The 20,521-nt window shown below is 36.6% G+C and overlaps 1 protein-coding gene across 1 annotated transcript in view; it reads left to right on the top strand.

Annotated features, from left to right (window-relative positions):
* Window positions 1-20,521, top strand: part of TLL1 (tolloid like 1) — a 325,786-nt gene that overhangs the window by 279,666 nt on the left and 25,599 nt on the right. Inside the window, exons 17-18 of the mRNA XM_052654737.1 lie at window positions 6,801-6,926; window positions 9,724-9,851. Coding sequence (XP_052510697.1) covers window positions 6,801-6,926; window positions 9,724-9,851 — 254 coding nt within the window. The remainder of the gene's footprint in view (window positions 1-6,800; window positions 6,927-9,723; window positions 9,852-20,521) is intronic.

Genomic DNA, 20,521 nt, shown 5'->3' on the forward strand with positions numbered 1-20,521 from the left:
GATTAGTTCATAAGTATTAATACAAATTAATACTATTAATATGTGGTTTTCATTAAGTTAAATTTTCTAATTTTTATTTTCATAGTTTGTAACATGTTATAGACAATTGAATAAATATTTGCTGCATTGTGTATGTTAATCCAGAAATTTTTTATGTAGACATACTCTTAAGTGTTTCTGCTTATAACCAGTTCTCTAAAAAGTTCAGAAGTGGTTATGATTTATGAAAACATAATGAGAAGTATGTTGTGTTTAGCTATTTTCCACATAAATTTCCCCAAAAGTTTTATCAAGAAATTCAATTTATTATAAGTGAATTTATACTATATAGAAAGGAAAGTTATTTAAAAATATGTTCTAGCTTTCTTGCAAACAAGTGATACATCAAGAAAGAGGGAGGTGGGAGGGGGGTTCATGTTTGGGAACGCATGTACACCCATGGTGGATTCATGTCAATGTGTGGCAAAACCAATACAGTATTGTAAAGTAAAATAAAGTAAAAATAAAAATTTAATAAAAAACAGAAAAAAAAACCACAAGGAAATATACTTAGATTTTTAATGAATAAAATGAAATTAAAGTATAGCATTATTTTTAAAATACAACTGTTAATATTTATGAAATAATCATATTGAGATTTTACTAATGTTTTCATATACCTTTGATTTTCAATAAGCGTTTTATAGACCTAAGAAATAGAATTAGAAGAATGACTCCAAGACTTTATTAGCAAAATAGTACAGATTTCTGTCACTTTCATGTTCAGCAAAGTAAGAAATCATTGCACAAATTCTTAATGTCTTAAAATACTCATGCTATAGTTTGAAAATCTAGAAGTTATTGTTTTATACAGCAGAATATTCATAGGCTCCTCTACAAAAATTAGTGTTATTTACTTCTGATATTAAGGGTGTATTATAAAGTAATATAATGAAATAGTACAAGTAAATAAGGAAATTATGACTATAAAACTAAGGTTATTTGAACATGATATTAAATTACATATCTATTAAATTTTTAGGTATTTTGGAATATATTAGACAAAATGTCTAATAATATAGACATTTTCTAGAAGATAGCTGGTTCAACAATATATTACTGTTATTTTCTATGAATGAATGAGGTTTGTTTTTAAATGAACAATAATTACTTTATATGAAGTAAAGCCTAACAATTTTATATGATATTGTATTTGAATACAGTTATTCAAATCTGCATAGGTGTTCTTGATATAGTTTACTTACTTTGAGTGCTTAAGCAAAATTAACTGTATTCTAAGAACAAGACTATTTTTCCTTAAATAGGTTAAACTTAAAGGAAATATTAGTAGGATTTTATGCATGTAAAAATAACATTTGGGAAACCTGAGTTTTACTTTAATCACAGTGTTTGTTATTTGGAAATAATATAACAAATAACTTCAGGCAATGAGAACTGCACATAGACCTTCCACCTTCTTAGGCAACCCTGTAGTGGTAAAAAGATGCAATGATGACTTAAAGGATAAGCTCATTAAAGCCCAGATTTCTTGACTCTGAGTTCATTTATGTCTGTTACAAATACAGGAGTCAGATAAAATTATTTGTGTGATTTTTCTTTCTCTGTATTCAAGTGATTTCAACTGCGCTGATTCTCATCTTATCCATCTTTCAATGTTTATAGATATTTCTTTACACTGTTTCTCCTACACACTATTTTTTTTTCTCATGGGAAGGTCATAGATATTTTTAGAATAAATTCAACCTGATATTATCCTAACAAAACTTTAAATATTAGTGAGATTAATTTCAAGTAGTAGCAAAATTAAAGCTCTTCTATGATTCTGAATCTAGTTCCAAGTTTCATGATTAATTATATTTAAATACTTGCATATTATAGAAAGAGCAAATTGTCTGAATTGTTGCTCTCAATAGAGCTTATCAGTGCTCATTTGAAGGTGATTATTTTTTCAACAGTTTTGTGTTGAAAACTGTGTTTTGTATGCATGCACACATGCATGAGATGTATTGTGTATGTGTATGTGCATGAGTGTGTAAGATGTTTGTTTTATATCTGAGCATTTACTGTAAGTGTATCTGCTCATATATTGTTCTATTCTGGTACGTGGACCCTTTACTTCTTTTTCCTACAGACATGGAAGCTTTCCGCAAAGAGAAAATTTTTATTTTTGAATCTTGCAAGAACTTGATACAGGTTCAGTTCCATCCAGTATGTATTATTCATAGACTGATGGTCTCTTTTAGTCTCAGAGATACTCTACAGGTCTCTGATGGGAAAATGCCACCTCATTTTTCCCTAATAATGGACCTTTCCTTCATCTACATTAAGGAATGGAAATCAGATATGTCCATTCCAAAGAAGGAGGTTAATTTCCATCTGAAAAATTAAATGTTTTGATTTCTACTCAATAAGAAATTTATTTCTCTTTAATAAAAACAGTTCTTAAAATCCCATGCTGACAGTATGAAAATGCTAGAAAATTTCGAATGAATCATTGACAGAATTATCAATTATTGAATTCATTACACAGACAGTCTGAGAATTTTTTTTTCTTTTTTCTTTTTTTACCTTACAATACTGTATTGGTTTTGCCCTACATCAACATGAACCCACCATGGGTGTACATAAGTTCCCACTCCTGAACCCCCTTCCCACCTCCCTCCCCATACCATCCCTCTGGGTTATCCCAGTGCACCAACCCCAAGCATCCTGTATCCTGCATCGAACCTAAACTGGCGATTCATTTCTTATATGATATTATACATGTTTCAATACTATTCTCCCAAATCATCCCGCCCTCTCCCTCTCCCACAGAGTCAAAAAGTCTGTTCTGTACATCTGCGTCTCTTTTGCTGTCTCGCATACAGGGTTATCGTTACCATCTTTCTAAATTCCATATATATGCGTTAGTATACTGTATTGGTGTTTTTCTTTCTGGCTTACTTCACTCTGTACAATAGGCTCCAGTTTCATCCACCTCATTAGAACTGATTCAAATGTGTTCTTTTTAATGGCTGAGTAATACTCCATTGTGTATATGTACCACAGCTTTCTTATCCATTCATCTGCTGATGGACATCTAGGTTGTTTCCATGTCCTGGCTATTATAAACAGTGCTGCAATGAACATTGGGGTACACATGTCTCCTTCAATTCTGGTTTCCTTGGTGTGTATGCCCAGCAGTGGGACCGCTGGGTCATAAGGCAGTACTAGTTCCAGTTTTTAAGGACTCTCCACACTGTTCTCCATAGTGCCTGTACTAGTTTGCATTCCCACCAACAGTGTAAGAGGGTTCCCTTTTCTCCACATCTCCAGCATTTATTGCTTGTAGACTTTTGGATTGCAGCCATTCTGACTGGTGTGAAATGGTACCTCACTGTGGTCTTGATTTGCGTTTCTCTGATAATGAGTGATGTTGAGCATCTTTTCATGTGTTTGTTAGCCATCTGCATGTCTTCTTTGGAGAAATGTCTGTTTAGTTCTTTGGCCCATTCTTTGATTGGATCGTTTATTTTTCTGGAATTGAGCTGCATGAGTTGCTTGTATATTTTTGAGCAACTGACAAACAACTAATCTCAAAAATACACAGTCTGAGAAATTTTTAAAACTCCGCATCCTCCTTCCTTCTCTCTTCCTTGGGATTTTCATTGTTCAAAATATTTGTAGTTTGTGTCCTAAGAAGATAAAAAGGAAAGAAAATGAAAACAGAATTATATTTGCTAATGTTTTTCCCTCAAATTTGATAATTTTTATAAAAAATTCAGAATATATTTGTGTAACTAATCTTTACTGATATTAAATTAAATAAATAGCTTTCTTTGCATGATGTAGAAAGTCTGGATAATTTCAAGTATTCCAATGTTTACTGAAATTTTCTCTTTTCATAATGACTATTTGGCATGTATGGGCATTTTTATACCCTGCTTTGTTGGGTATGATGACTTTTATATGCTGCTTTTTTGCCCAGTTTTGAATTTAAGCTTAGTTTAGATTAGCTTACACATATATCCCAGCAATATACTTGGTAACTCTTAATTTCATGTGACATTGATTATATTAAACAATGTTTGATGTAGGGAAGAAGGAAACATTAATTAATTGGGACACTGAAAAATAATAAGATACTTAGTATGATATATAAAATCTTCTTCTGCCTCTTGTTCCTCATTTTCTTATTCCTCCTCTAAAAATTATTTTAAAATTATTATTATCTTTCCAGCACAACAGAAATATGAAAAACTGGCTACAAAAACTATTATTCAAATATGAATTGTTTCACTTTCAACTTTATTTCTCTGTACTTACCATTACTACAAATCAGATTATGTTCTATCAAATCTAAAGAAAATAACTCTCCTTAGAAATATCATGTAGGAACATGATATTTCTACTACAGTGAACTTTAAATGTTAGAAATATTTTATGTTTTGGAATTATGTTCATTAAAAAATGATTATGGGTTGAAAAATTTAGCATATTAACCTGTGTTCTTTTTTAACATTTTTTGTCTCTCATGCATGCCATCTAACAGATCCAAATGAAGGGATGACTCAGGTGGTCTCCGATAGGTTTGTCACTGAGCAACTTGTTTACCAGCCAATTGCAAATGTAAACTAATTTCTTAAATGTAAAGTGCTTACAATTGTTAGATTTCCAACTAACTCTCAAAAATCTTTTTGACCTAGAGTACAACCATAGTTCACTATATCAGAATTTAAGATTACCAAACAATCATTAGATAAATATTTTATAAGAAATATGTATATATTTCAGAGTAATTCTAGCACCAGAAATTTTTTAACTGGCTCTTTCCATTTACAGTGATAACAGTGTATTTGGCATCAACTCATAAAGAAGTATGTTTCCAAAGCATCTTAAGTAAACAGCCCCTGGAAAGGCATATTAAAATAAGAAATGTAAATCATCTCCTGCTTGTCTGAACTAGGAAATACGGGTAGTAACAGCATGGGAGTAGGGAGTCTAGTTCACCCCTCATCCTTTCCGCATGGGCCATTTGCAAACATCACCTGTAGTTTTCACAGTTAAGGTAATAGTACTTCCAAATTATGGACTTCTTGAAAATTAATCTTGCAAGGCTACTTTCTATTAATTTCTGATTTCTTATACACATATTTGATACTCTTTTAGAGATAAATTTTATTTATTCTATGTTTTTTTTTCTTATTTGCTTAGCTTCAATATTAAGTATTAAAAGTGTTATGGAAGTCTTAAGGACAAGTAGAGGACACTTAAATTGCAGATATATTTATCCTGATATGTCATTAAAAATTTCAAGTCTGCCTGTATGTATATTCTGATATTGCCAACACATGAATATATCCCATGAGCATGTGTGTGATATACCATGTTATTTGTCACTGAAATGGAAAAAAATAAATGTATTCACAAATATTAGTATCAGATTCTTGGATAAAATGTCTTTCCTACACCCATCTCCAGAGGGGGAATACTGATGTGATTAAAACAAGCAAAGATAGCATTTGCTATTTGTGTGCCACCATGAGCTCACAAACTCTCACTAGAAAAATCAGTTGACAGTGTAACTTTGAATTCAGCCTAATCTCTGATGTGACTCTCATGTGGCATTTTGTTCTCTGTGCAATGGGAGTGGGGAAGGTTTGAGTGAAGAACCATCATATCTATGTGTCAGGAGCAGAGGCCAGTTTTGACTTTAATGGACAAGCCATTCATGGAATGACTGCTAAGCAATGTAATATGGTGGCTGATGCCTCTCACTGAATTGACTGCCTGCTAATAGAGTTGGGATTGTTTCCCTGTAGTGAATTTGTTGGTTATTTCTTAGAGCTCATATTTCCTATCCTAACCTTTACTTCTAGCACACTAAAAGCTCTTTTATGGAATTACTTATTAATTAACTGGTTTGCTTGAGTAGACTAATTTAAAATATATTAATTGTTTCTTCTTCAGGATAATCTAATGATGCTTTTTTCTCTCTTGGAATCTTATAAAATATCCAGATTTATTAATGCTAAGCATAACTGCAAAGTTAATGAAAAAAATCAGCTACAGTAGTTATAACGAGTGATTTAAAAAAATGATTGCACACAAATCTTGGAACCTTGTTTAGCCTCTGTCTACATGCCATAGTGAAGGACTTCCCTCCATTTATATGCCCCATTTGCATTTATTCAAATTATTCACAATTTTTAATTGATTTAAAAAATTGACAATACATTTTTAGGATTATTTAGAAAAAGATTCTTTTATTTCCTCTGCCCTACTCAAAACTTCTCCAATAGAGGAATGAAAGAGGACTACATGTTGTTATCCTAGTGTAAGTGATCTCGGAAATTCAATTCATGGCACAAGGCTCCAAGCTAAACAAGGACTAGGTAGAACTAAGTCACTATAATTTTTTTGTTTTGCTTTATTTTGGGAACAGGGAAAGCTGTGACTTAGCTTACCCTTTGCCAATATTAACTACAACTAAATGACTCTCCTTTGATAGCCTTCATTTTTAAAGTTACTTCCTTTGAAACACGTATAATATCATATAAGAAACGAATCGCCAGTCTAGGTTCGATGCAGGATACAGGATGCTTGGGGCTGGTGCACTGGGATGACCCAGAGGGATGGTATGGGGAGGGAGATGGGAGGGGGGTTCAGGATTGGGAACACGTGTACACCTGTGGCAGATTCATATTGATGTATGGCAAAACCAATACAGTATTGTAAAGTAAAAATAAATAAATAAATAAATAATTTTAAAATAAATAAATAAAGTTACTTACTAATCTATGCGGTTATCTCTTTGCTAGACAAAGATGAATGTTCTAAGGATAATGGCGGGTGTCAACATGAGTGTGTCAACACAGTGGGAAGCTACCTGTGTCAGTGCCGAAATGGATTTGTGCTGCATGAAAATAAGCATGATTGCAAGGAAGGTATGAAAGAAAGGTCATTTTTTCTGATGATATCTAGAACTTCATGCAGTTTGGGTAAAGCACTGCTTTACCCAATTCCAGGTAGAGTTAATCATATCAGTGAGTAGTAATTGTTAACTGTTCAAATGTCAAAAATAAAAATACACCCAGTGTTCAAAGATCCAAATCACACTATCAGAAGCTTTGTATTACCTCAGGGTTCAGCCCATCATGCATAGGCGGCATTAGAATAACTGTATAACAGATGCAAGAGCTGCCATGATGCCGTCTGGCAGCCAGGAAAGCACTGCGATATCCACCAGTCTTCATATAACAGGCCTCATACCCGTCTGCATGTTTAAACTGCTGCTAAATGCTTTGCATTTGGTTTAATTCCTTCCCCCCCCCCCACAACATATCTTCTATATGTGATGCATGAATGCTGTCACTTTAAATACCAGGCATCTCAAACTCAAATGCCTACCGTAAAAAAGACATTTGAAAATACTGTGCCATTTAGAGTTTTAAGTCATGGTTTCCCACCCCCCTCCCCAACACACACACATACACACACAGCATCTTAGTAGCATAGTATTAGCCTATCAGTTTTTGGTCCTACATTCTTACCATATTCCAAGGTTTTATAAAGACATTTATCTTCATCTCCTCAGCCAACATAAGCTACATGGGGAAAAGATATAGTTACTCAGATCTTCTTTCTTTCTTTCTTTCTTCCTTATTTCTATTTTGTTTAAAAAGAAAATAAAGCTTTCTGTTTAACTTGGATTTATTACTAAGACAAGTGTATAACTAGTCAATAGCACAGGTAGAGTGGTAGGTGCCTGACTAGAACCACAATTACATAGCAATTCTTTGTATGCACATTTGAATCCCACAGAATACCCTGAATTGACCCTCATTCCATTAGTTTCATTCAAATATGGTCACATCACATTTTTCCTCTCTGTTTCACTAATGACATTGCATAGAATTATATGCAAGATTTTTTTTTCTCTTTTTACTTTCATGTATAAACCAATGAGATTCTGATGTGTGAAACCTGGCAAAGAATTCTAGTAAATCAATAGGCTGGGGAATGGGCCCAGTTATTTTGAGATATGGAAGATAATTTAGAAAAAAAACAAGTTTTTACAGAATATGCATGTAGTGATTCACAGGTAGCAAGTAAACTTAGATATCCAAAGTCTGTCTTTATAATAAATATTTTCAAGAAAGGACTTTCTAAGAAACTTCTTTTATGTAGAATTGTATCCAGGCACTCCTAATGATACTCCTCATTTCTGTCAGTAAAGGGGCTGGATTTTGTTTCACTACTGCTGTGATACTCTGCACCTTATACACTTCAGCAGCAAGCCTCTTGGCTTTGTCTTATAAGCTATTTGCCAGATCTGGAAGATTCCACATTTCATAATGAGCAAGGCAAGGACAGGGATAATGGAACTCAGAAAACCCTTATCAAGATAGCACCCAGATGAACCTGTGTTGTTTAAAACAAGCTAAACTTCACTCTTTTTTTTTTTTTTTTTTTGTATTTCTTGGTTACAAATCCAATTCCCTGTGGAAAGCTGGCGCAGTTAAAGCAAGGGGTTTAGAAGGAAGGCAGGCACCAACAACACAGTAGTGTCAGTCATTTTACCCTTATTGTGCAGCACTACTATTTAACAAGTGTTTTGTTCATATAGTAAAGTATTTCCCCTGAGATTTCTTAGAAATTTTCAGAGAATTAATTATATTTTAGAATGGGCGACATAATATACAACAAATAATTTCCAGTCTACACAGGATACACAGCATGACACTTCATAAATTATATAGTTAGAACACAGTTTGAGGACACAGTATTACATGTTTTTGAAGTTTTATATTAGAAATATTGTGTCTTCCCCCGTGGCTCAGCAGTAAAGAATCCATCTGCCAATGCCAGGACTGCAGGGGATGCAGTTTCAATCTCTGAGTCAGGCAGATGCCCTGGGAAAGGAAATGGCAACCTACTCTAGCATTCCTGACTGAAGAATCCCATGGACAGAGGAGCCTTGGCAGGCTATAATCCATAGGGCCACAAAGAGTCATACAAAGCTGAAGCAACAGTGCATGCATGCATTAGCAATATCGGATGCCCTCGCCCAAGATGAAGTTATTTAAACTGTGTAAAATCTAAAAGAAATTTCATATTAATTGAATGACATTCTAAATTAGTTCTGAAGCTAGTAGCTGTTTTACCCTCAGGGCTTCATTTTACTTTGATGAAATTACAAAGAATTTACTTCAGCAGCTAAAATTATTATTTAGATATTCAAGCATATACTTTAACAAAAGGAGAGAAAAAATATAAAAATATGTTTCATAAAGTGGCTTAATGATCCTAGTTGACTATAAATGATGTTTATGTTAATACAAAAAATAATTGGAAATTACATAGTCCATTGATTTTTGTTGTGACATTGCATTAAATGTTTTGCACATACCAAGAGTTGATACCTTTGATTATCAATAACATTACTCTGTTAAATTTTGAGCTTACAAATCCATCAGTTAAAAATAATTCATTTTCTCATAGGCATTTATCTAATTCATTATAAATACTTAATTTCATGTGAACTCAAAAGCAGTCATTGTCTGATTACGGTTATGCTTGGCAAAATGTTTGCCAAAGCAGATGAATATGACAAATGGTAGAGTGATGATTAGTTATTCAGGACAATCTTTCAGCAAAATAGTGGGCGAGTAAGCTGCTTCCTTGATGGCCCAATCCTGGGCTAGATTTACACACTAATTGATACTATCATTATTGGCACAGCTGAGTGTGAACAGAAGATCCACAGTCCAAGTGGCTTCATCACTAGTCCCAACTGGCCAGACAAGTACCCAAGCAGAAAAGAATGCACATGGGAAATCAGTGCCACTCCTGGTCATCGAGTCAAATTAGTAAGTGAGCACATTATTCTTTTTTTCTGTTAAGCTGCTTGCTAATGTCTTGCACATGCACAGCTAGTATGTGGAAATAAAGTAATAAAATGAATGTTTATTTAACTGAATTGAATTAGTAGACAGATGGAAAATACTTTCTTATGTTTTCCTACTAACATTGATTAAATTCCTGATTTCCTTATCAGAGTGATAATAATGGTAGCCATGTAGTTCTCATATAGTCTTCTTATCCTGGATGGGAAGTTTTAAAAGGCATTGCCAAAGTTACTGCAAAACAGTAAGTTTTACTTCCTAATATGTTATTGAAAATAATGTTTTGAAATGGAGATGTAAACAAAAAAAAAGTCAGAAATTCAGGAAGAAAACTATAAGTATTCACTACAACTTAGCATAGTAAATTCTATTGTGTCAATTTTATATGTCTTGTATACAAAGCATATGTGTTTTTTTAATAGAAAACTAATTTTGTCTTGTGATTTCTGGAGCATTATTTTTGCATAATGTAACTGTCCTGTTTAGATATCATTAGACTCTTCCAAATTCAAAAATGAATATAATGTTCATCCTCTCTCTTGTATTCTTTGAGCCTTGCTTTCTGTCCTGGTCATCTGATAGTACATCTTATATTTCGTAATAGGCTACAGAATACTTAAAAAGTACAATTTAAAGAAACAGAATCATAAAATATAGAAATTTTGACAATTTTCTGCACTATGCTGTTGTCAAAGCAGGAAAGAATGCCAACTAGCAAGGCTCAGGACAGTCTAACAAGAACCATAATAAAGAAAAAGATATTGTCTCAGGAATGAGGCTACAAGTCCATAGTAGCTTACTTGGCCAATCCAGCCATAAAGTTAATTTTTGATGTATGGCAAAACCAATACAATATTGTAAAGTAATTAGCCTCCAATTAAAATAAATAATTTTATATTTAAAAAAAATAAATAATAAATAAATAAAAATAAAGTTATGTTTGTATTCTTTTTAATGGCTAATACTCAATTGTGTTTATCAGTTCTAATGAGGTGGATGAAACTGGAGCCTATTATACAGAGTGAAGTAAGCCAGAAAAAAAAACACCAATATGGTATACTAATGCATATATATGGAATTTCAAAAGATGGTAACAATAACCTTGTATGAGAGACAGCAAAAGAGACACAGATGTATAGAACAGTCTTTTGGACTCTGTGGGAGAGGGAGAGGGTGGGATGATTTGGGAGAATGGCATTGGAACATGTATAATATCATATATGAAATGAATCGCCAGTCCAGGTTCAATGGAGGATACAGGATGCTTGGGGCTGGTGCACTGGGATGACCCAGAGGGATGGTACAGGGAGGGAGGAGGGAGGGGGGATCAGGATGGGGAACATGTGTATACTCGTGGCAGATTCATGTTGATGTTTGGCAAAACCAATATAATATTGTAAAGTAATTAGCCTCCAATTAAAATAAATAAATTTAGATTAAAAAGATAAATAAAGCTCTATTTGAATCCTTTTCTTCAGTGATGGTTTTTTTTTTCCAGTAAAATATCTTATTCACATGCAGCATAAGCATAATAATATTAGAGACTGTCATTAAGACATTCATATTCCTACTATGGAGTTCTTTCCAATCACCATACTTGTAAAAATCAATAAATGACTTCCTAGACAAAGACATCAATTAATTTCAACCACTCTTTGGAATGATCCTAGGTGCTAAAATAACAGCACTGTAGGAACTTGATTGCTTTCCAGTCCTGTTCAAGGCCCTGGTTGAGAGGAACACTCTCTGATGCTTATGAACTGAGATACAGAAGCTGCACTGATCAGTGCAGTAGCTAAGAGAGTTGGGAAAATGAATTTTCCTGAAGATTTTTGTGTGTGTTGATTCGTATCAGATTAATTTTCCCTGAAGAATTTCTTTTTGTATTTTGTATAGAGATTTTCATTTTTTGAAGATATTTTCTTTGGGTATAAAATTCTAAGATGGCATGTTAAATATGTATGTTCAGTCACTCAGTCATACCTGACTCTCTGTGACCCCATGGGCCACAGCCCGCCAGGCTCCTCTGTCCATGGGGTTTCTCAGGCAGGAATGCTGCAGTGAGTTGGCATCTCTTCCTCCCGTGGATCTTCCCGACCATTCTTCACCACTAGCGCCACCTGCATATTAGATTCTCGACTGTTTTATTTACCATTAGCGATTTTTTTTAATTTAAATTTATATATTTTAATTGGAGGTTAATTACTTTACAATATTGTATTGGTTTCAACATGAATCCACCATGGGTGTACACGTGTTCCCCATCTTGAACCCCCCTCCCACCTCCCTCCCCGTACCACCCCTCTGGGTCATCCCAGTGCACCAGCCCCAAACATCCTGTAGCCTGCATCGAACCTGGACTGGCAATTCATTTCTTATGTCTGTGGTAAATCTTAATTTTATTTCTATTTTTTTTTCTCTAATGGCTACCTTCACATTTTTTTTTTAATCAGCAGTTTGAATATAATGTATCTAGGATGGTTGCCTGTCTGTGTAGTAATTTGTCCTTCTGAGAAGTCTCTAAATTTCTTGCACTGGTATTGTGATATCTGTCATGAATTTTTGAAAACTCTTTCCCACTGTTTCACAATTGTCCTGCATTATTATCTCTTCTTCTGGGACTCACTTACACATATGTGAGATTGTTTCATATTATCCCATAACTCTTGAATTCTGTTATTTTTTGCCACCCTTTTGAGTTTGGGTAATTTCTAGAGACCAATCTTAAATTTCAGTGATTGTCTATTCAACTGTATTCAGTCTACTGATAAATTTGTCAAAGGTGGACTTTATCTCTCCTTTTTTATTTCTAGCCTTTCCATTTGATTCATTAGTAGAATTGCAATGTGTGTTGGTCTGCTTAGGTTGCCATAACAAAATATCACAAACTGAATGTCTAAAACAACAAAAAAGTGTTTTCTCACAGATCTGGAGGCTAGGACTTCGATATCAAAGTGCTGTGGGGATTAGTGTCTGCTGGGGCCTCTATTCTTCACTTGCAGATGGTTGCTTCATCACTGTGCCCTCACATAGCATTTCCTCTGTGTGTGTGTGTGTGGAGAGAAAAAAAGAGAGACAGAGAAAGAAAGTGGGCGCTGGTGTTTGTTCATCTTCTTATAAGAACATTAGCTCTGTGGGATTAGGCCTCACCCTTATGACCTCATTGGGATTAGGGCTTCAATGTACAAACTTCGAAAGGAGGCACAATTCAATTTATAATACTATCTCCTGAAATTTCTCATTTGCTACGTTAAACATAGCAGTCATGTATGAGTCTGTTCTGATTATTATTTTCTCTCTTAACACTGTTTTCTCCCTTGCCTTTTTGTGTGTCATGTAATTTTTGATTAATCATCAGTTCAGTTCAGTTCAGTTCAGTTGCTCAGTCGTGCCGCGACCCCAAGAATCACAGCAAGCCAGGCCTCCCTGTCCATCACCATCTCCCGGAGTTCACTCAGACTCACGTCCATCGAGTCCGTGATGCCATCCAGCCATCTCATGCTCGGTCATCCCCTTCTCCTCCTGCCCCCAATCCCTCCCAGCATCAGAGTCTTTTCCAATGAGTCAACTCTTCACATGAGGTGGCCAAAGTACTGGAGTTTCAGCTTCAGCATCATTCCTTCCAAAGAAATCCCAGGGCTGATCTCCTTCAGAATGGACTGGTTGGATCTCCTTGTAGTCCAAGGGACTCTCAAGAGTCTTCTCCAACACCACAGTTCAAAAGCATCAATTCTTTGGCGCTCAGCCTTCTTCACAGTCCAACTCTCACATCCATATATGACTAGAAAAACCATAGCCTTGACTAGACAGACCTTAGTCGGCAAAGTAATGTCTCTGCTTTTGAATATGCTATCTAGGTTGGTCATAACTTTTCTTCGAAAGAGTAAGCATCTTTTAGTTTCATGGCTGCAGTCACCATCTGCACTGATTTTGGAGCCCGAACAGATAAAGTCTGACACTGTTTCCACTGTTTCCCCGTCTATTTCCCGTGAAGTGATGGGACCGGATGCCATGATCTTTGTTTTCTGAATGTTGAGCTTTAAGCCAACTTTTTCACTTTCCTCTTTCACTTTCATCAAGAGGCTTTTTAGTTCCTCTTCAATTTCTGCCATAAGGGTGGTGTCATCTGCATATCTGAAGTGATTGATATTTCTCCCGGCAATCTTGATTCCAGCTTGTGTTTCTTCCAGTCCAGCGTTTCTCATGATGTACTCTGCATGGAAGTTAAATAAGCAGGGTGACAATATACAGCCTTGATGTACTCCTTTTCCTATTTGAAACCAGTCTGTTGTTCCATGTCCAGTTCTAACTGTTGCTTCCTGACCTGCATACAGATTTCTCAAGAGGCAGGTCAGGTGGTCTGGTATGCCCATCTCTTTCTGAATTTTCCAGTTTATTGTGATCCACACAGTCAAAGGCTTTGGCATAGTCAATAAAGCAGAAATAGATGTTTTCTGGAACTCTTGCTTTTTCCATAATCCAGCAGATGTTGGCAATTTGATCTCTGGTTCCTCTGCCTTTTCTAAAACCAGCTTGAACATCAGGAAGTTTATGGTTCACATATTGCTGAAGCCTGGCTTGGAGAATTTTGAGCATTACTTTACTAGCATGTGAGATGAGTGCAATTGTGCGGTAGTTTGAGCATTCTTTGGCATTGCCTTTCTTTGGGATTGGAATGAAAACTGACCTTTTCCAGTCCTGTGGCCGCTGCTGACTTTTCCAAATTTGTTGGCATATTGAGTGCAGCACTTTCACAGCATCATCTTTGAGAATTTGAAATAGCTCAATTGGAATGCCATCACCTCCACTAGCTTTGTTCGTAGTGATGTTTTCTAAGGCCCACTTGACTTCACATTTCAGGGTGTCTGGTTCTAGATGAGTGATCACACCATCATGATTATCCGGGTCATGAAGATCTTTTTTGTACAGTTCTTTTGTGTATTCTTGCCACCTCTTCTTAATATCTTCTGCTTCTGTTAGGTATATACCATTTCTGTCCTTTATTGTGCCCATCTTTGCATGAAATGTTCCCTTGGTATCTCTAATTTTCTTGAAGAGATCTCTAGTCTTTCCCATTCTGTTCTTTTCCTCTATTTATTTGCATTGATCGCTGAAGGCTTTCTTATCTCTTCTTGCTATTCTCTAGAATTCTGCATTCAGATGCTTATATCTTTCCTTTTCTCCTTTGCTTTTCGCTTCTCTTCTTTTCACAGCTGTTTGTAAGGCCTCCCCAGACAGCCATTTTGCTTTTTTGCATTTCTTTTCCATGGGGATGATCTTGATCCCTGTCTCCTGTACAATGTCACGAACCTCATTCCATAGTTCAGTAGGCACTCTATCTATTGGATCTAGGCCCTTAAATCTATTTCTCACTTCCACTGTATAATCATAAGGGATTTGATTTAGGTCATACCTGAATGGTCTAGTGGTTTCCCCTACTTTCTTCAATTTAAGTCTGAATTTGGTAATAAGGAGTTCATGATCTGAGCCACAGTCAGCTCCTGGTCTTGTTTTTGTTGACTGTATAGAGCTTCTCCATCTTTGGCTGCAAAGAATATAATCAATCTGATTTCAGATAATATGTATTTAGTGGGCTTCCCTGATGGTTCAGCAGATAAGAATCAATCTACAATGCAGGAGACACAGGAGACTTGGTTTCCATTCCTGGGTTGGAGAGATCCCCTGGAGAAGGAAAATGGCAACCCACTCCAGTGTTCTTCTCTGGAAAATCGCATGGATGGAAGAGCCTGGCAGGCTACAGTCCATGTGGTCATAAAGAGTCAGACATGACTGAGCAACTAAGTATGCATTATATATTTAACAGTAGAGACTTTACATTTGGAAATGAACACAGCTCAGGCTGTGTTAGACTGTTAGTGAATATGTATATATGGGAAGGAATATTGCTAAGTGAATATAGTCAGTAATCAGCTGAGATTGGGTTGTCTTTATCCTATGATTACCTTCAGTGGACCATTTGCTTTTAATTCCTTTGTTTTGGCTTGGAGGCTGAAATTTCAGATGCATTTTCTCAATATTTCATCTTTATCTTCAGCTTTAGCTTCCTCTTTCATGTCTTCCACAACTGTATACCTCTTCAGACTTTTTTCATTCAACCAGTGAAAGACTGCAGTTACATGCTTCTTGGTACTTGGTAGTCTGGTGGTGAGAGAAAGGGGTTCTCCACCTCAGACAAGATCTGTTTTTAGGTGTTAGAAATATCCTTTCCCAGTGATCTTGCCTCTTCTCTTCCTGGCAGCCAAACTGCATCTCACATCTCTGGCTGATCTTCCATGGGAGAGTCTTTTTGCTTGTTTGCTTTTTACCTCTCCCATGTGTTAGAAGGTCTCTGGGTATTATTGGAGTAGGCTCCTGGGTCCAAGACTTCCCCAGTTTTACTTGTTCATTTGTTTTTCACCTTGCTACAGGGAGTCTACACATTTGCCCTGGTGGTGATGGGTTATCTACTCCTCCCTCAGAAGCTTATTTCATTTTCCACAGAAGGGTTGCAACAGGACTTCATGCTTTTCTCCCAGAAGTGACCACTTTCCCATCCAAGCCTGCAATAGCAAGAAAGGTACTTGTCTATCTCCTCCTCTTCCCACATCTTTCTCATGATCAGGAGACTGAGGTCCATGGGGAAGAGCCTGCACATGTGTAAAAACGCCTGTGTCTATAGATCTTAGAATGCTATATCCGACTGCACACCTGACCTTGACAGTACCTCACAACTGTAGCTAAATGCATCTAACTTAGTTATATGGCACCCTAACTGTCTTCTGTCGCTGGTGATCCAGATGCATGTGTCTCATCTTTGCTTGACAGGGCCTGAGAGGGAGTTGATATTACATGTTTGCTAGTGACTTTGGCTCTTTGATATGTTCAGCAAAGTTGTGATTTTGTTTACATAGGCTTTTTTGTAAAGTTGTTGTTGTTGTTCAGTCGTTCAGTCATATCTTACTGTTTGCAACCCCATGGACTGCACCACACCAGGCTACCCTGTCCTTCACTGTCTCTCGGAGCTTGCTCAAACTCATGTCCATTGAGTTAGTGATGCCCTCCAACCATCTCATCCTCTGTCATCCCCTTCTCCTCTTCAATCTTTCCCCAAATCAGGGTGTTTTCTAATGAGTTGGCTCTTTGCGTATGTAGGGTAGAGTAACACTAGTCCCAGCATTCTATGATATATCCAAGAAGAAATGGAACTTCGAATATACATCAACTTGAAAATATGTCAACAACTTTATTTGTACATAATTATACACCTGTCAGCTTATTGAGCATCCCTTTCAACTCTAGGACAGTCTGCATCTTCACAAGTTACAGGCAAATATTCCACATGAAGATCAGGAAACAGTCTGGTCAGCAATGATTACACCTGCTAGTACCCTAAGAAGATAATTTTTAGAAGGAAAATAAGAGCTTTAAAGCAACTACTTATCTCTATAAGTATTTGACTTTATGATTTTGTAGAAGTAGTTGCAGTCTAAGCCAGATTTTGTCAACATTAACATGCATCAGAATTACCTGAAAGATTTGCTAAAACACATTTTTGCCATTCTGAGGTTTCTGAATCAGAGCATAATATTGATTCTACTCTCTTACATCATTAATCGTGTCCATATAAAATCTGACTCACAATATCACTGGAACAATCAGTGTCAGCAGAAAGTGTGTAACAGATTTGCTACCAACAAGTGTTATTTTAATGCTGTACCTTCTGCTGCTGCTGCTGCTGCTGCTGCTGTTGCTAAGTCGCTTCAGTCGTGTCCAGCTCCATGCAACCCCATAGACGGCAGCCCACCAGGCCCCCTGCCCCTGGGATTCTCCAGGCAAGAACACTGGAGTGGGTTGCCATTTCCTTCTCCAGTGCTCGAAAGTGAAAAGTGAGAGTGAAGTCACTCAGTCATGTCTGACTCTTAGCAACCCATGGACTGCAGCCTACCAGGCTCCTCCATCCATGGGATTTTCCAGGCAAGAATACTGGAGTGGGTTGCCATTGCCTTCTCCAGTTCATAAAGGAAAAGTGAAAGGGAAGTCGCTCAGTCGTGTCCCCTGGACTGCAGCCTACCAGGCTCCTCCAACCATGGGATTTTTCCAGGCAAGAGTACTGGAGTGGGTTGCCATTGCCTTCTCCAGCTGTACCTTCTAACTCTTGCCATTTTGGCATTATTGTTCCTTATGTTTACTATTATTGTCTCCTTGTTTATAATATAATTGTTAATGAATCTTATCTACTTTATAACTGAAATCACTATCTGTTGCAGATATCAGCCAATATACATTTGGCTAACCCTGGTTATAATATTCAAACCAACCAACCACCTACCTATATGCTTTGACATTTATTATATAGGAGATTTGATCAAGAAAATACAGAGTTTACAATAAATACATTTTGCTTAATTTCTTTAAGATCCTTAATTTTAATGGAGGAACTTGAACCCAAACTAAATTTGGAAAATAGATTCCAAGGAAACTTGGAAAATTCTAAAATATCTTAATCCTGTTATTTCAAGAGCTGCTGATAGATACTCAGTTCCAAGGTAGTCTCTTTATGCTGCTGCTGCTGCTGCTAAGTTGCTTCAGTCGTGTCCGACTCTGTGCGACCCCATAGACAGCAGCCCACCAGGCTCCCCCATCCCTGGGATTCTCCAGGCAAGAACACTGGAGTGGGTTGCCATTTCCTATTCCAATGCATGAAAGTGAAAAGTCAAAGTGAAGTCACTCAGTCGTGTCTGACTCTTTGCGACCCCACGGACTGCAGCCTACCAGGCTCCTCTGTCCATCGGATTTTCCAGCCAAGAGTACTGGAGTGGAGTGCCATTGCCTTCTCCAGTCTCTTTATAGACCAGGCAAAAAGAAAAGGCAAAGAGAAGCTGTGGTGGTACCATGTGTGCCATGGAGCTTTCTTTACAACTCAGTTATTCCTCTTATGTTAGGCTGCATGAAAAAATAAAAAATCATTTATAAGTATTTTATTATATAAAAGCAAAGAAAAGGAAGTTTTCCCTGAAAACAATTCCATGACACATTGTAAAAACAATTTTGAGGAGTTTAGTCTTCTTTCTTGGAGAAGGAAATGGCAACCCACTCCAGTGTTCTTGCCTGGGAAATCCCATGAATGTATTCATTAAGTTTTGTCTTTAAATAATAATTTTTGTTATAAAGCAGAATATGAAAATTAAGTAGAATTGTGTATATGAATGAGTATATCAGTTCTTGAGGATTTCTGGTATTCTTGCACATACTTTCTCTTATATTTATAAGATGCTGGAATATTATCTTCATATAAATACAGTAAACTAGAGAACAGGGATCCAAAGAGCCTGGGAGCATCATTTAAAAAATTCTAAAATAGTCAGTCTCTCATATGAAATTCTATGAATAAAAATATAAATCTTCTTAGGTTTTCCATTCCTTGAAAGTGCTCTCCAAATAGTAAAATATAGCTTGACTGGGAACTTTCTACCTCCTAAAAATGTATCTGATATAAGACTGTGTGTATAGTTCCCAATGGTTTTGCAGTGGTATCTTGTATTTTAGCTGAAGTTGATGTCATAAATGACACATCAATAAGGAAGCAGTCCTGGGCAGTTTAGATAACTTGGCAAGTTTATAAAGATGGTTCAGTTCAGTTTAGTCTCTCAGTCATATCCGACTCTTTGCGACCCAATGAACTGCAGCACGCCAGGCCTCCCTGTCCATCACCAACTCCCAGAGTCCACCCAAACCCATGTCCATTCAGTTAGTGATGCCATCCAACTGTCTCATCCTCTGTCATCCCCTTCTCCTCCTGCCCTCAATCTTTCCCAGCATCAGGATCTTTTCCAATGAGTCAGCTCTTCACATCAGATGGCCAAAGTATTGGAGTTTCAGCTTCAACATCAGTCCTGCCAATGAACACTCAGGACTGATCGCCTTTATGATGGACTGGTTGGATCTCCTTGCAGTCCAAGAGACTCTCAAGATCTTCTCCAACACCACAGTTCAAAAGCATCAATTCTTAGGTGCTCAGCTTTGTTTATAGTCCAACTTTCACATCCATACATGACCACTGGAAAAACTATATCCTTGACTAGATGGACCTTTGTTGACAAAGTAATGCCTCTGCTTTTTAATATGCTGTCTAGGTGGGTCATAACTTTCCTTCCAAGGAGTAAGCGTCTTTTAATTTCATGGCTGCAATCACAATCTGCAGTGATTTTGGAGACCAGAAAAATAAAGTCAGCCAATGTTTCCACTGCTTCCCCATTTATTTGCCATGAAGTGATGGGCCCAGATGCCAGGATCTCAGTTTTCTGAATGTTGAGCTTTAAGCCAACTTTTTCACTCTCCTCTTTCACTTTCATCAACAGGCTCTTCAGTTCTTCACTTTCTACCATAAAGGTGGTGTCTGAGGTTATTGATATTTCTCCCAGTAATCTTGATTCCAGCTTGTGCTTCTTCCAGCCCAGCGTTTCTCGTGATGTACTCTGCATATAAGTTAAGTAAGCAGGGTGACAATATACAGCCTTGAAGTACGCCTTTTCCTATTTGGAACCAGTCTGTTGTTCCATGTCCAGTTCTAACTGTTGCTTCCTCACCTGCATACAGGTTTCTCAAGAGGCAGGTCAGGTGGTCTGGTATTCCCA

This window comes from Budorcas taxicolor, chromosome 17 (assembly GCF_023091745.1).
Source record: "Budorcas taxicolor isolate Tak-1 chromosome 17, Takin1.1, whole genome shotgun sequence".
In the NCBI taxonomy this organism is placed as follows: Eukaryota; Metazoa; Chordata; class Mammalia; order Artiodactyla; family Bovidae; genus Budorcas; species Budorcas taxicolor.